The following is a 16,309-nucleotide window of genomic DNA, read 5'->3' as shown; positions in this document are numbered from 1 at the left end:
CTTACATTTCAATAAAGTTATTTCATACTATATATTTGTTGGAGTTCTTTATTAGCTTTTGTCAACGTAAAGCCTATATCGGAAGGGCAACGTACGTAGTCGCACTCATGTATACACATGCAAATATTCATAGACATCGCATCATTGGCAACATTTCCCACGTTCAGTGACGAATTTAAATGCATCTAGTCTAAGACAACATTGACATAACGGGAATGTTATTTGTGAGCAGAATAATTTAATAAAAAAGCTGTTTCGTCCATGCATCCATTTTATATTAATTCATATAGTATTTACAAGTTTTTATTTTATAACGTGAGTACTCATACGTGCCTTTGTGTGTATGATTCTTAACATGTCTCCTTTCCTTTTTCTCTTATATCTTAGGATTTTGTTGATCTTCGGGTTATCTAGTGAGAATGGATAAATTTATTACAGCCTTTTGATGACGTAAATTATTTGTGCTAACTGTGAGGGACATGAAAATACCTAGAGGATTTTTCCACAGGGGCACTTCACTAAGTAATAAGAGCGTCCATGAGCTTTGCATAAGCTCTTCGATGTTTGTTGATATACAGAACATCTGTACGTTTTGGTAACAATTTCAGATATGAAAAGCAGCAACTGAAGTACAGGTATATAAAAAAAAGTCAAGACGTTAGAAGTGTTTTAGCTAAAAAAAAAAAAAAAAAATGAAAGGTCCCTTGCCAGTGACGTCACCGGACCAATTCTGACATCAATGATCCACATTATGCAGGAGTTGGTTGACCCAGCTTAAAAGCGATTGTCGCTGTCACACGAACACATCTGGTCGCTTGTCATTACCATCCGCGATAGCTTCCTCTCGCAATATTTTTGTTTTTCTGTTATTTAACTTCACAGAGTGGCTGGAGCTATGTGGAATTCCTGTCACCTTTTTTGCCTGTGCCTGATTTCAGCGATAACACAAACATGCTTCTCGTACGAGCTGGCCAAGCACCACGACTACGATGACTTGAAACGAACACTGAAAGACGTCAGTGCCAAATGTGAAGACATTTCTCGGGTCTACTCTTTACCAGGGGAAACGGTAGAAAAGCGAAAACTGTGGGTGATCGAGTTGTCGGACAACCCAGGGAAACACGAACCAGGTATATAGGTTTTTTTTTTGTTTCGTATTTTTTTTGCTGCTGTTACTGATTGTTATTCCCTATTTACAATAGGCTATGTAAACGTGTGTGAAAGGCTCTGTATCTCTTTCAGTTACAAAAATACATGTCGGCCTACATTACTGTTCGATTACTAGTATAATAATAAGTGATGGAATCTGTAGATAATCATACTACCCTCTTATTGTCCTGTTAAATTGATATCATGGTTCAGTCCAGAAACCATGATGTTGTTGATCTACCGCAGCTCTTGCTGCTTCTGTCAAGTGCGTAGCATTAGGTACAGCTTTACTGGTGGGCTTTACACTTATGTATTTAATTAGTTAATAGATTTGTGTCAGTGTTAAAAAATCCAAGAAAGGCCCATCGATTAACATTAAGAAAACTGAGAAAATCACAATATTGCCTGTCTTTTACAGATTACTGATAAACTTTCGAATGAGCTTTCATAAAAAAAGATTATGCCAACCAAAAGAGCAAAGTAAAAAATGTATACATACCACGTTATTTGGGAGTCGGGGCGCAAATTCCGAGTTTTGGAAGTAATGCAAGAGCTACTTCTGTAATACTTTCGCACAAGTGCTCAGGGCTATCCGGCATGAATACACAGAGCATTTAAGCCTATACGCCTACACATTGTGTGATGCCGTTCATATGTAGTAAGGACGCAGTCTAACAGAAGTCACAACATTGCTTTAAGGAAACTCCTCCTGGGGCGCAGTTGTGTTTAAAAACCTCTACCCTTGTTATTTCCGAGGTTTAAATTTACATGTTGATGATTGAGGAAATGCATTTGTTACATACTTGGGTGGAGTGGTATACACACATACACTTTCAGACCTGTTGCTTAGCGGCTGCATGGCTGGGGCGGCTGGGTGACTTTCATAAATATTTACCTAATAGACAGAATTAAAATTATTTGCGACTATCCGGACTTACCGCGCTTCCGGCATTGCCTGGGCTGATCTCCCCTAGACCTACTAAAAACAGGAAGGATTAATTAAGACCTACATATAGGTATTTATACATATAATCCAACAGCTTAACCCCTCTACACTAAGCTAATTTCCCATAGATTTATATACAATAGCAAATTATTTGCTTTCAATTCCTTGTGAACAAATGACACTATGACCTCCTTATATAAGTACAAATGAAAAACGCGAAGCACAGAGTCTCAATTTTATATACTAAGAGCATGGCTAATCAAGACCCTCGAGAATGGATATTCACGCAGAAAAGCTGTCTGAATACTGTCGTATTTGTGGTGAAAGGGATGCTGTACGAAAAACTAAATATCAGCATGACTTACTGAATTTGTTACAACTTGACATTCGCAATGATGTCATCGGGGCCCATCCAGCTTACATCTACAATCGATGTCCATTTATCTCCGTGTTGAATACAAAACTTCCTAATGGATCATAGTAAACAAAATAATGACCAGTACCCCGAGTTTGTTCCAAACCGAAGTAGATAAACCGGTGGGAATGCATCAACCAAAAACATGTAAATTATAAGATTTACCGAATCTTATACAATAAGCTTATAAATCCATTAAATTTGGTAATACGCTAAAATACAAAGGCGTGAGTGTTCAAAACATTTATTTATTTTAATTTCAACCAAAAAGCACCAGCAGAAGTACACAAAATTACAGGGGTTGTCGGCAAATGTGTGCGAGCTTGACCTAAGTCTTTATCAAATCACGTGTCTTGGCTGTTCGCCTGTGACAGCCTCGCGAGAGCGCTTGCGCCTAGGCCTGACCAAGCTAGACAGCTCTAATCTCCTGTCATAACAGAGAGTGGGCCATGTGGCATCAGTTATGTACATTGAACACTTTGAAGCCTCATAGTTGTGCCTCCTTCTATTCTACCTCCATGTATTAATTAATACGAACACATAAACTATTATTGTCCACTGTTTGATGGACCTGGGGCCAACAAAAAGAAGGCAGCACTGGCTCTGGATATAACTGGCATCCATGTTTTATAAGGCCAATAATGTACTAGATTCCTAGTCTCCCGTCACTGCCAGCATGCCATTTTACCCTGTGTATCGGAACTCATCATTTCCTGTGTACCCAGAAGTTGTCATAAATGTGGATATGTTATAAAAGATAGCCCGAATTGTTCTGCCTGCACCAGTCTTCCAAAATATTCTGACGGGAAGTAAGGAATGAAGTGTCTTATATACTCAGTAGCTATGGATAAAAGATGAAATGATTGCTTGTACCCAGCAGATGTTGATATAAGGCCATTCATGTGAAATTCCTAGTTTCCTACAGCTCTCCAAATTCAGATCTCAATAAGCTGCATGTAGCTTTACGTCTGCATGATTTTCAGGTACCTAGTCAAGAGCAGTTCCAGGCCCACTGCCTTGATAAAAAAACATTTTTCAATACAGCATTAGGCACCCATCAGATAAATATAATATCCCACGTGACACAAGGTGACATGCTAAGAAGTTTGTCATGTAAATTTTCAGGTCTTCAGGTGATAGTTTTCTTTTATTTTCTCCACCCATAAACCTGTGGAATACTTGCATGGTGATAAACCCCAATCAAATGAAATAAACAAAAATACTTTAGCAAAGAATTTGGTTTAGTGCATTATGCATTACTTGTGCTCAAAGTAAAATTCTTTGCTTTCTCTGAATGCACTTTGAGTTGGCTTCATACATGTACCTCCTATGCATTACATACAGACTAAAGCCTGAGTCATTCAATCAAGACATAATTGTCACGGAAACCGAGTATCCCTGGTGTCCCCCAGGGATTCATTGTTTATCTGTTTATGAATTATGTGACATTGTTCATTTATAATATTTTCATAATCAAAATGTGTGGATGATAGTAAATCTCTGCAGGATAATAGCAAGAAGGTGTACTACTACAAAGTGACCTGCCTTCCAGTATCTGAAGTTTCTGAACGGGGTAATACTTGGCAGTGGGAATTGAATACAAGCAAATGTTGTTTCATGTACATGTATTTCATAGAGAAAGTCGACAGGATTATTAATGAAATGGTCAAAATACTTAACAAGACTAGAAACCATAAAACATTTAGATGTAGTTTTAATTATTTATTTATTTATATCAGTGGTGTTATAAGCCATACTCAAGAATATTTAATTGTTACGACGGCAGCCAGCATTATGGTGTAGGTTGCTGCAGACCTTCCCACGTATGGACGGAGAGGAAGCCAGCATGAGCTAGACTTGAACTCGATTAGTTTTAATACTCAATCATCAGTTTACATAAAAAATCACCTAAATATACAATGGTCAGAAAATCATACTGTGTGCATGGCTACGTTAAACACACTGTAGATCTTTTCAAATCATTGATCTCATTGTATATCTCTTAAATTCCTTATTGTAAATGAGAGTATGGATCTGCTTCTCTGATCACCCACAGCTGTAAAACTGCATTAAAAGACATGACAAGTGCAAAAAATATCTGCCCATTTCTAAACCAAGGAATTCATGGCAGAAAATCGAACAACACTTTGTAAGAAATTTATTCTCATGTAAATGACAAAAGGCACAAATTACATAATTTAAGTTAGTGCACATGTCTGATGATCAATCTGTATTATATTTTGTAACAAAGCCTGGAAAATAACTGTGCCCAGAGCATTTTTATGTGTCAAGAAATTTTTGCCACAGCTGTAAAATCAGATCTTCTTTATTAAATTTTTGTGTTTGCTTCGTTGGGTGGAGGAAATGGTAGTGCCTGGGTTAAGCAGAGATTCACAGATATTTGCATCTTGACCAATCATCAGTGTCCTTTCCCTTTTGTGGATAAATATTATTTTTGGCACTAGACACTAGACATTTGTTCATGTCAGATAAATTTTAAGTGGTTGCCGATTTTTCTAAAGGTGGACAAAAGTTTCCAGCATATGATTGCTATTTTAAGCTCACAATTAGACGGCCACTTAGGCCACTGGTTCAGGTTTAACCTGATGTACCATGATGGAACATGGACTATTGATCATGTTGCTGACAGTTGACCATGCACATGGGTTGAATCTGGCATTGACGTAGGAATGGTTGCCATAGTGATACAGTGCTCAGAAGTGATGATTCACTTCTTAATTGTATTTAGGGATTGTGACAGGCAGGTGGATAACCACCTGCGTAGCCAATTAGTAACATGGCAGGTGCTGTTGTTTCAGGCATCACACCTCACATTATCGTTACCTGACATGCACTGCCAGTAGATGTTATTCAAGGAATACTCTCCTTTGGTTAATTTTGTTTTTGTAGGTACCATCAATAAGTAACATCTGGTACCGTTCCTATGATACACAGTCAGTAAATATCAGATATTTAACAGAAGTATTTTTACATTTAGTATGCAAAAGCATTTCTTCTTTACACACTCATCATGATCTTTGTAATACTAGAGGAAACATTATCAAGTAACACAAGAGTTCCAATGTTACAACATCATGGTAACATCCCTTTCTGCCTTGATGTCATTGCTTTGTCACAGTCTCGAAACTCAAAATTCCTGTATTAAGATTAACTCCATTTAGAGTTGCCATTTAATGTACAAAATGTGAAAAAAGGGAAAAACGGTATCTATAAAGTTTCATGTGGATATATAAAAGGTTTGGGGTGGGGTGGAATTATTACACAGCAAATGAACCTGTTTTTGAATCTTGCACCTAAAATTTGTCAGAATGCTTAAGTTTTGGAACTGGAAGTAGAAACTTGTCTTAAGACAACATTTATAAGGAGATTATAATTTTAAGTTCTTGGGCCCATAGATGGCCTCTAAAATCGTATTTGAAATTTGGATTTAAGATAGACCCCGTTTCCCCACAGTGAGCAAAATGGGTAATATTTAGTGGAGAGATTCATAGGTAAGGCCTTGTGTTGTGTGTGAGACTGTCCCATTCAGAGATTTGGTAACTACATTGCCATTACATGCTCCTTTTGGTAACAGTTATGATTTTTGGTGAATAGATCTACACGTATCTAATTAATGCCATGGTATTAACCATATTATCATTGTCTCTCACAAATGCTCTTGTTTTTTTGGTTGTATATTAAGAGGACTTACTGTATTCTCACAGTTGAATGAATGAAGGAATGATTATGGATTAAGGGCAGATCAGCAATATTTCAGCCGTATCATGGTGTGTTATTGATTGAAGATGTTTGTATGTTTACAGGTAAACCAGAGTTTAAGTATGTGGGGAACATGCATGGTAATGAGGTGGTGAGCCGAGAGGTGCTGCTGAAGCTGGCTGATTATCTGTGTGATCAGTACAACCAGGGGAACCACACCGTGCAATGGATCATCAACAACACACGCATACACATCATGCCCTCCATGAACCCAGATGGGTGGGAGGCAGCCAACAACAGCCCCAGAGAAACGGTACGCTCACACATGTGATAAACTGGAGGAAGGAACATATCAGCCACAACACGTCTTACACAGAGCATGTGGATTTGATAGAATGTAGCAATCCACACACATCTAACACACAGCATATGTATTTGATAGAATGTAGCAAACCACACACATGATACACTGCATGCACTCAGGATAGAATGTAGTAAACAACACACATGATACCTTGCATGCATTCATGATAGAATGTAGCAAACCACACATAACACTGCACGTATACATGATAGAATGTAGAAAACCACACAGATGATACATTGCATGTATTCAAGATAGAATGTAGCAAACCACACACATGATACACTGCATGCATTCATGATAGAATGTAGCAAACCACACATGACACATGCATACATGATAGAATGTGGCAAACCACACGACACTCCTTGCATACGTGATAGAATGTAGCAAACCACACACATGATACACTGCATGCATTCATGATAGAATGTAGCAAACCACACATGACACATGCATACATGATAGAATGTGGCAAACCACACGACACTCCTTGCATACGTGATAGAATGTAGCAAACCACACACAATACACTGCATGCGTTCATGAGAGAATGTAGCAAACCACACATGATACACTGCATGCAATCGTGATGGAACATAGCAGACCACACATGACATGCATTCATGATAAAATGTAGCAAACCACACACGATACACTGCGTGCATTCATGAGAGAATGTAGCAAACCACACATGACACATGCATACATGATAGAATGTGGCAAACCACACGACACTGCATGCATACATGAGAGAATGTAGCAAACCACACGACACTCCTTACATACGTGATAGAATGTAGCAAACCACACACAATACACTGCATGCATTCATGATAAAATGTAGCAAACCACACACGATACACTGCATGCATTCATGAGAGAATGTAGCAAACCACACATGACACATGCATACATGATAGAATGTGGCAAACCACACGACACTCCTTGCATACGTGATAGAATGTAGCAAACCACACACAATACCTTGCATGCATTCATGATAGAATGTAGCAAACCACACATGATACACTGCATGCAATCGTGATGGAACATAGCAGACCACACATGACACATGCATTTATGATAAAATGTAGCAAACCACACACGATACACTGCATGCATTCATGAGAGAATGTAGCAAACCATACACTTGACACAGCATGCATACATGATAGAATATAGCAAACCTTACAGGATGCACTGCGTGCATACAAGATAGAATATACAATATACCAAACCACACACATGATTCGCTGCAATTGTGTGCAGGGGAGAGAAAGCAGCTACACATGGTACACTCGGCTTGTACATGTACAAGATTCTGCATGTATTTACTACAGTGGTTTGTATACATTTTTATCTACACAATGTCGCTTTCTCTGTCTTTCTCAGGATGGGAAGAAGAACTGGCTGAGAGGTAGAAGTAATGCGCGTGGTGTGGACTTGAACCGCGTGTTCCCTGATCTGGACGCAATCCTGTACCGAGATGAAGTTGACGGGGAGACACAGCACAACAACCACCTGGAGAAGCTGGCCCTGGCTGTGCAGGACACACCCACTGTAAGTTAACCAGCCATACTGATCAGCCATTGTTACCTTTTATTGAATGGATTGTGTTCTCTGGTGGAGTTTTGAGGAAAGTAAGACCTGGATGTGAAACATTGCTTCATGGCATAGTACGATCCGGACAGGGATCAGGCAAATGCCAGGCAGTAAGACTTGTGATGTCTTTCTATTGATGTCAGATATTCCTTTTTCAGTTCATTATCACAATATTATATTAATGACAGTACAACATTACTGTACAAACTACTGTAAATTACATTGGGAAGAATGCTGTATGATGATTGTGAAGTAACAGTGATCCAGGGCCCTGCTTCACACCAGCACCACCTGTTCATATGCCATCTCCCCATTGTGTCTAGGAGTTGTTTGCCAGTACTGCATCATCCATGATTACATAGAGAAGTAGTATACCTGTGCTGATGAAAGATGGCATCAGAACAAATATAACAGTCACACTTCTGTCAAAATGTGGCCTGTATTACCATTACAGTATTTTATAGATCAAGTAGCAGAACTGTACGTATCAGATATGCCAAAAATTGACAAATAACAGTGTATATGTAACTGTGGCCAAGTTTATGTTAGCTTGACTGTGCCAGTGTTTGTAATGATCCAATGTTATGATTAAGATTCCACTTGGCTGTTGCAGGAAGCACCCGAGGCCCAGATGGTGATCCAGTGGCTGTTCCAGTACCCGTTTGTTCTCTCTGCCAACCTCCATGGGGGTGACCTTGTGGCTAACTACCCATTTGACTCCACCCGCTCCGGGAAGCAGAGAGAGTATACAGCATCCCCAGATGATGCCACTTTCAGGTAAATAAGCCCGGGGTGAGCTTAATGAGCCTTTGCCATGAACAGGTTTCTAAATACATTCTCACAGCATTATGTATGTTTTTGTGAAATTGATAACTGCATGGTATTGACAAACAGATGGAAATTTTTAAGTAATACTGATCATTAGCTAAGAAAAAAGAACTTCTTTCGATGGCGTGTAGAAGTTGAGCGTTGAGCTAAGACAAGGTAGATTTCTTATGGATAACAACTTCTTGTTTATTAAGCACAAAAAGAAGCCAAATGTGACATCAGTGAACACTTGGTATAAATTGGGTGGAATTGCTTAAAGAATAAATGGAAAGCGGCATATTTTTTGATCCCACGTGTTGGCGCAAGTGTGAAGCAGGACCTTGAGCCATTGTTACATCAAGAAAGGATTGTAGTGCAGCGTCTACAATGTTACAATGTATCAGTGTTTATAGTAACGTCATACTGTTTTTAGTGCAGTGTCATCATGATGAGCTGGAAAAAGGAACATCTGACGTCATTAAATTGACATCACAGGGCAAACATGGCAGTGCCAGTTGTCCGTTCAGTGACAGTGCAATACATGTAATGACAGATAAACTGTTGCTTTCACTGATTTTAAGAGCAAAAAGTTGATTTTATTTGGTTTGCTATGATATCTTTGGAAGGGGTATTTTATCTTGTACAAGAAATGTTAGGGCAACTAGTGAAGAATATGGCATATGTAGATGACTTCAAATCTTATACGATGAGTTCTGTATGTCACCTGAAGTTTGGTATGTAAAAATCTACTTCAGAAGCACCTTTATGCAAACATTTTTAATGAAATTAATCAAACTTCACAAAAAACTTTGACGTGGCCTGCTTCCTTCGTGGCCGTATAACATAAAACACCAATCGAATAAATTTAGGTGACCCTGTACGATGGATGAATCAAGAATCAAGCAAAATGTGTCACTTGGAAAATTCTAAACTATAGGTTTTCTTCTGTAATTGTTATATATTAAGGCTATCCCTGAAATTTGTGTGTGTTTTTTTTATGTATACATAGATACTTAGCTGAGATGTATGCTCTCCCTCATGGACTCATGGCCAAGAAACATAAACCCTGTGATATGAGTGGAGATGACAAGTTCTACAAACAAGGGGGGATAACCAATGGTGGAGGATGGTACTCTGTCACCAAAGGTTGGTATAGACCTACTCATGGCTGTGAAAGCGTGGTTCAGTAGATGCTCAATAATTCTTGTCTGGAATTATCCTCTTATCTGTGTCACCAGACACTCGGTCATGAAATAAAATACAAAAATTAGTTATGCGTATTGTTGGTTTAATGTACTAGTGAATGTCAACATATGTTTTTGATGTTGTAGGTATGCAAGACTTCAACTATCTGGCCACAAACTGTTTTGAAATAACCCTGGAGTTAGGCTGTGACAAATTCCCACCAGCAGCTGATCTGCCTATGTACTGGGAGCAGAACAAGGATGCCCTCGTCAACTACATCCTACAGGTAAGACATGGCTGAACACCTGCTTTGGGTGGGTGAGGAGGGTTGAGAGGGTGGTGCGACATCCAAGTCAACTACATTTGACACCTGGTACTCTGGGTGAGTAGGGAGGGTGGAGTGATATCTGAAAGCTGACATCCTAGTCAGCTAAATCCTGCAGGTAACACATGGCTGAACACCTGGTACTCTGATCAGTGGTAATAGATGGTAATGTATGTACATCTGACCTTTGGGTGTCCAGTATCATTTGGATTAAACACATTAGCTTCCTGATGGAGTGGTTTAGTTTGTGTAATTATCACAAATTTCTTTTATTTATTTTTCTAAAGGACATAGTTAGGTAGCATTCGTTGGAAAGAAGACACCACTCAAATTGCATTATGTTGTGTAATCAGTGTGATTATTCGAATCAGTAGTCTATTTACATGACTAAAATGTTGCATGGCATTGATTCTCTGGATGTTTACCAATTAATTATTAAAACCTTAGCAGGTATTTACCTTGCTGTTAATATTCTGTTTGCCCACGCATCATCAGGTATCATGTTACCTTAAGCTCATTACGATGATTAGACATGATCTCCAGTGTAAATATTATAACTAATTAGTCTTCATCACAGCTGTACAAAGTCTAAAACCCTGTGCTATCACATTTTATGTGGTGTGTGAAGCTGATGCAATTTTAGTTTGGATATGTACAGCTATACACAGCTGATGGACCAGTTGAGGAAGTTTATTCAGATATGCTACATTAAAGTTTACTTTTTGAAAAATATCATGAGATTGACTCTTATTTTTTTTATTAAGAGCAAATGCAAGAAGAAAAAATTTAGAGAAAGTGTAAAACTTCATCCCTTGGGTAACCTGTAAATCTGGTCAAGCTTCGGGACTGCATAATGTGGTTGATTCAGACAACTTGTCAGTATAGTCATGGTATAGTCATGGTTTTTCATCATAAAAGATTAACAAAAACTGACGAATAATGCTGGTCGCTATCCTCGGCTTCTTGGTTACTTCTTGTGGTTTAGAAGCATAATCATCCAAGGCTGGATATGAAGAGTAAACTTGGTTCAGTTTGTTGGCTTGTTTTCACAGACATTTTGCACACAAAATTACAGTGTAAAATTTAACTAACATTCAGTGATGTAGTTGAAGTAATATGTTTAAACTGAAGTAGGTTGTTGAAGTTTCAGGATTGTATATCAGTGTCCATACGGTCATATGCATAGTACACATGGGAATAAGGAGAGTGTTGACTCAAGGCTTGTCTCTCTGTTTACAGAGTCATGTTGGAATTAAGGGCATGGTGGTTGACAGAGTGTCTGACACCCCGATCTCAGGTGCCACAGTCAAGGTGTATAACATGACAGATGGGAAGTACCAGTACATCAACCATGACATCACCTCAGGTATGACTCATTCTGCTTTTCTTTGTGTTGTTAATTCTTTGCGCAAATCTTTTCATACATTTACTTGTTTTTTAGATTACAAATTTAGATTAAAAGTATTTAATGGTTAATGAAACTGTAGCATAAAGGGGGCGTTGTCAAAATGTGCAGTTTAGTTCTCCTGGAAGTAGAGTTGGGATAAGTATAGTTGTTTTTAGCCAGCTGTAAATAAATACAGTGTGCGAGTACCTGTAGACAGGGGACACCTTTCTGCGTAGGATTTTACAAGTATTGACAGCTGTGTTCCTCAGTTTCTCTTTCACTAACTTTGGCAAAGAAACAGTACATGTATTCGTGTGTGCAAGTCTGTGTACTATTTATGCAAATTGGAAATCAGAGATTAACATTCAGAGATTTAAATCTCATGGGGTTTTGCCAGAAAAGATTCATAAATTCATATTCAAGATGTAAAAAAATGAGTTTTGTGGACAAGGCTACCACATGCTTTCCAAAAATACCACTCCTTTTGTGGTCTTGTAAGGACCAGTATTTATGGATTACAAACACTTTGCAGCAATTCCATTGTTATACGTTGTTGAAGTATGAGTATGTTGTTTGGCAGCCAAAGGTGGCGACTACTACCGTCTGTTGATTGATGGCCAGTACCGTGTGGATGTCCAGGCTCCGGGCTATCGCACCGCCACCAAATGTCTGGTCGTGGAAAATGATGTGATGAATGGCGCCCAGGTTGTGCACTTTGAATTGTCTCCCCTGGGTGAGAAAGTAGAGGGCATTGAAGACAGTGGCTGCCCAGATCATGTGAATGGGATTGAAGAGGTATAGTAATGAGTAGTGTAGTCATTATAAAAGGTTATTGATGTCTCAGTGTAATAATGAGTACAGTTTAAGCATTGGGCAGTGATACTAGTAGATTCTCTGTTTGGTGAGAAAGTTAAGGCCTGTGTTTAAAACATAGGTTAAATGATAGGGATGATGATAATCTGCAATGTTTTGTTAAACTGTATTAAGTAAACATGTCAGGACTTTATCTATTTTGCAAGTTGTTGTTGCTTACAACTTTTAGGTGATGTCAACCATCACTGATGCATATCCTCAAATGGTGCTTTACTCTATGAAGGCATATCAGCAAAATCACCTTACATGTTTATCTGCCTGATTAAAGTCAGAAATATTTTCATATGACATGGAAACTATTGGTAATTTTGTTGACACTTCAGTTACACCTGTTCCGTGGTTTCACACATTGTAAGCCTCTTTGAAGTATGGTGTCTGTTTCATAAGGTAAACCTGTATACAGGTCTAAAAATCCAGTCCACTTGCTGTCAGCAGTGAGTTACCTCCTTAAACCATGTTGAAGTTTACACAAAGACAGTATATTTTATTGTCAACAAAGAGTGAAATCTTGTAAGTGTGTGCTTACAGTTTCCATGTTTTGAACTGAGGCTTAATTTGCTGTAGTGTCCATATGTGTAACCTTCTTAAGGACAAATTATAGTATTATCTGTAAACTTATAAACAAGCTTGCATTTTTCATGGTTAGCGGTCCAGTCATCAGTGTCATGTTGTTGTTGTTATAGATTGAGGGTGATGATGAAGAATATGAGTCTCTGCTGAAGGATTTGCTGGGGCGTCTGCGCGAGTACTTCAGCACGGAATACCAGGACTAAAGTTCGCGGAATTGGGCTGGGAGGAGAAAGGGCCCGCTGGTTATCAGGATGTGTCCTCAGCTGCAGAATCATGCCATGACCACTTTATCTGGCAAACACAAAGTTTACTTTCTCCATTAATTTGTTTCAAATCTGAACCCTGTTATCAGATGCCCTAGAATCAACATATTTTGCATTCCATAGGATGATCACTTAACAAGTGTTTTTCAGCAACTTGAGAACAAAGCTGGTGGTTCATGTTGAGATAATTATCTTTTACATTACATAAATGACTTGTTTACATTGCCTGCATTATATCATTCAATTTGATGACCAACAAGCTTTCAAAAACTTTCTTTCACAGGTGTTTTAGCACAAGTGATATTGACACAAGTTTTATCTTGATATGTGTAGTCCCATGTTGACATTTTTGTCTCAATTCTTTTTTTACATTATATTTGTTTTTATTTGCTTATTTCAAATCTAGACAGATAGTCAGTAAAATGCGTCTGTGTGAGAGGAGTTCCAATCAGCAGGATCTGTAAAAGTGCAATGGTCATGGCAAGTACATTATTAATGTGTAGTTTGAAAGTCCACACTTGAACTTGCAATTTACTACAGATATATTTCTTTACTTTTTGACAGTTTTTTTTTATCCACAGAGGCGTAAATACTTTTTTATGCATATGGTGGAAAAGTTTGAGGTCACAGACACACAGAACTGCATATGGCAAAGTCTGTATACTGTACGGGTACATGTTATGTATTGAGTACCGACTGTCTCAGAGTCACATATGGGAACATATTCTCTGCAAGAGTGCAATATCCAATGTTATGTTTGTACAAATTTTTTTTTGTGTACATTTTTTCTTTGAAGTTTGACTCTAATTTAAGATAGGTATTTCTAAACAAACAAAAAGGGTAGCTAACCTATTGCATGTAGAAAGTTAAGGTTTTGTCTTTTTAAGAAAAAGTGAATAGTACAAACCTGTTTTTCCTGCTTTTCCCAACAAGTATTTGTGGAGGATTCTCAGTCATTGTTAAAGTCCCAGGGATACATTTATCCATAGTATTTTTGTTGCATATGTATATATTCTGTTACTTGTTACAAACGAAACACTATTTATGATTCCTTCCTTTTGAAAATACATGTTATTTTTGTGGCCAGTGTTTAATAGTGATTTACAAAAAAAAAATGATTTACAAAAAATATTGTAAGCTGTATTACAAATTACAATTAAGTCATATTAAGCCAAGCCAAGTTTGGATACATCTTAAAAACAAAAATTGGGATGAAAAGGCAGTATTGAAAGCCTTGCCATGTTATCATACATGTAAAGTTGTGACTACAGTACTTTTACTTGTCTTATATAATTGGGTTCATACTGAATGTTATAAAATATGTACCAAGTATTCTAGTCCTTTAAGCTGGCATCTTAAGGCATGCATCACCCACCCCCAAGTGTCATTTCAAGGCATATATTGAAGTTCACAATGTTCAAGTGTAGAAATCGAGAATATATCATTTGTATATTTATGTAAATGGGTAGTCTTCGGCCGTACGTGGGAAGGTCTTCCAGCAACCTGCAGATGGTCGTGGGTTTCCCCTGGGCTCTGCCCGGATTCCTCCCACCATAATGCTGGCCGCCATTGTATAAGTGAAATATTCTTGAGTACGGCATAAAACACCAATCAAATAAATAAATGGGTAGTACATATATAATTGAGAAATATTTTAAAAGTAGCAGAACAGAGCTTTAAAATTAAATGTTTTACTGGTGATAAATTTATAGCAGGTTGTTGTGCTCCATTCTGTGTTTGCATTGAAATGTATCAACATATGCATGCCTTACCTCAGATTTCTTGTTCCCAAGGATGTGCTAGTCTAGGGCGGTATTCATCAAACCCTCTTAGCATTATGAACATGTAACAGCCCTGGCAACATAATGCCTACAGTGCTGGTTGCCGTGGTAGTTACATGAACGTGATGAATCTAATCCCTGATCTCTTATACAGATGATCTGATTCCTGAGACTAGGGGTATTCAGATCTGATGATGTGATGTAGTGTTGTATTGAACATCACATTACAACAGGAAGTATTTTTGTTAGTGTTACCTCACAAAGTCACTAAGAACATGGGTCATTAAAAATTTCAAAATTTACTGGAAAACTGTATTTACAGCCTAATGAGATTTTTTCTGTATAGTGCATGTATTCTGTACAGTATTTGTAGATACAGACCTTTATTGGAACAGCCTGTGTTTGTACCAGCGAAACCAACACATCTAAGTCTTCAAATTTCAAACTTTGTGTGATCTGTAAATACTAAGGTACATTTTATAGATATGACAAGGTTTTAAGTAACGAAGTCATTTGATTTTTGTCATGCTAGTTTATGTATGGCAGAATGGAAAGTGTCTATTTTTAAAGGAAGTAAGGCTGCACCAAAAAGTACTTAAACTTCATTCACCTCACAGAGAAGGCTGACAAGGAGTTGTTAATGTCCTGATGTTCAAGTGTAAAACTTCAATTCACACAAACATTACTGCCAAGTTGACTAACATCTTAAATTTATTGATGAAATTTGTAGAAACCCACCAAATGAGTTTGTCTGTGATGTATTTTGTTGTCTTGTCTGAATAAAAAAAAAGAGATCTTTTCTCAGATTTGTGTTTGTATATTTACACTCCATGATGACTACAGTGTGATAAATATACATACAATCAGTTTTATTAGAATCAGGTCCTCCAACAAACTCACTACTTTTTGAACTCCCATG

General features: G+C 37.9%; 1 protein-coding gene across 2 annotated transcripts; it reads left to right on the top strand.

Moving 5' to 3' along the window:
• The first annotated feature begins 530 nt into the window (after positions 1-530).
• Positions 531-16,178, top strand: LOC135468246 (carboxypeptidase E-like). Of its 2 annotated transcripts, XM_064746403.1 has the most exons (10): positions 531-635; positions 939-1,130; positions 6,335-6,543; positions 7,990-8,157; positions 8,813-8,976; positions 10,016-10,152; positions 10,338-10,477; positions 11,756-11,882; positions 12,484-12,698; positions 13,460-16,178. In XM_064746403.1, exons 3-10 carry the CDS (start codon positions 6,364-6,366, stop codon positions 13,547-13,549), a joined length of 1,221 nt encoding a protein of 406 aa, XP_064602473.1. In that variant the 5' UTR covers positions 531-635; positions 939-1,130; positions 6,335-6,363; the 3' UTR covers positions 13,550-16,178. The 2 variants fall into 2 exon arrangements, with proteins under 2 accessions (XP_064602473.1, XP_064602465.1); XM_064746395.1 differs by lacking the exon at positions 531-635 and having other exon boundaries at positions 773-1,130.
• The last annotated feature ends 131 nt before the right edge of the window (positions 16,179-16,309 follow it).

The sequence above is a fragment of the Liolophura sinensis genome, chromosome 1 (genome assembly GCF_032854445.1).
Source record: "Liolophura sinensis isolate JHLJ2023 chromosome 1, CUHK_Ljap_v2, whole genome shotgun sequence".
In the NCBI taxonomy this organism is placed as follows: domain Eukaryota; kingdom Metazoa; phylum Mollusca; class Polyplacophora; order Chitonida; family Chitonidae; genus Liolophura; species Liolophura sinensis.
Note: the sequence above shows the minus strand (reverse complement) of the source record. Positions and strands in the feature narration are given on the sequence as shown.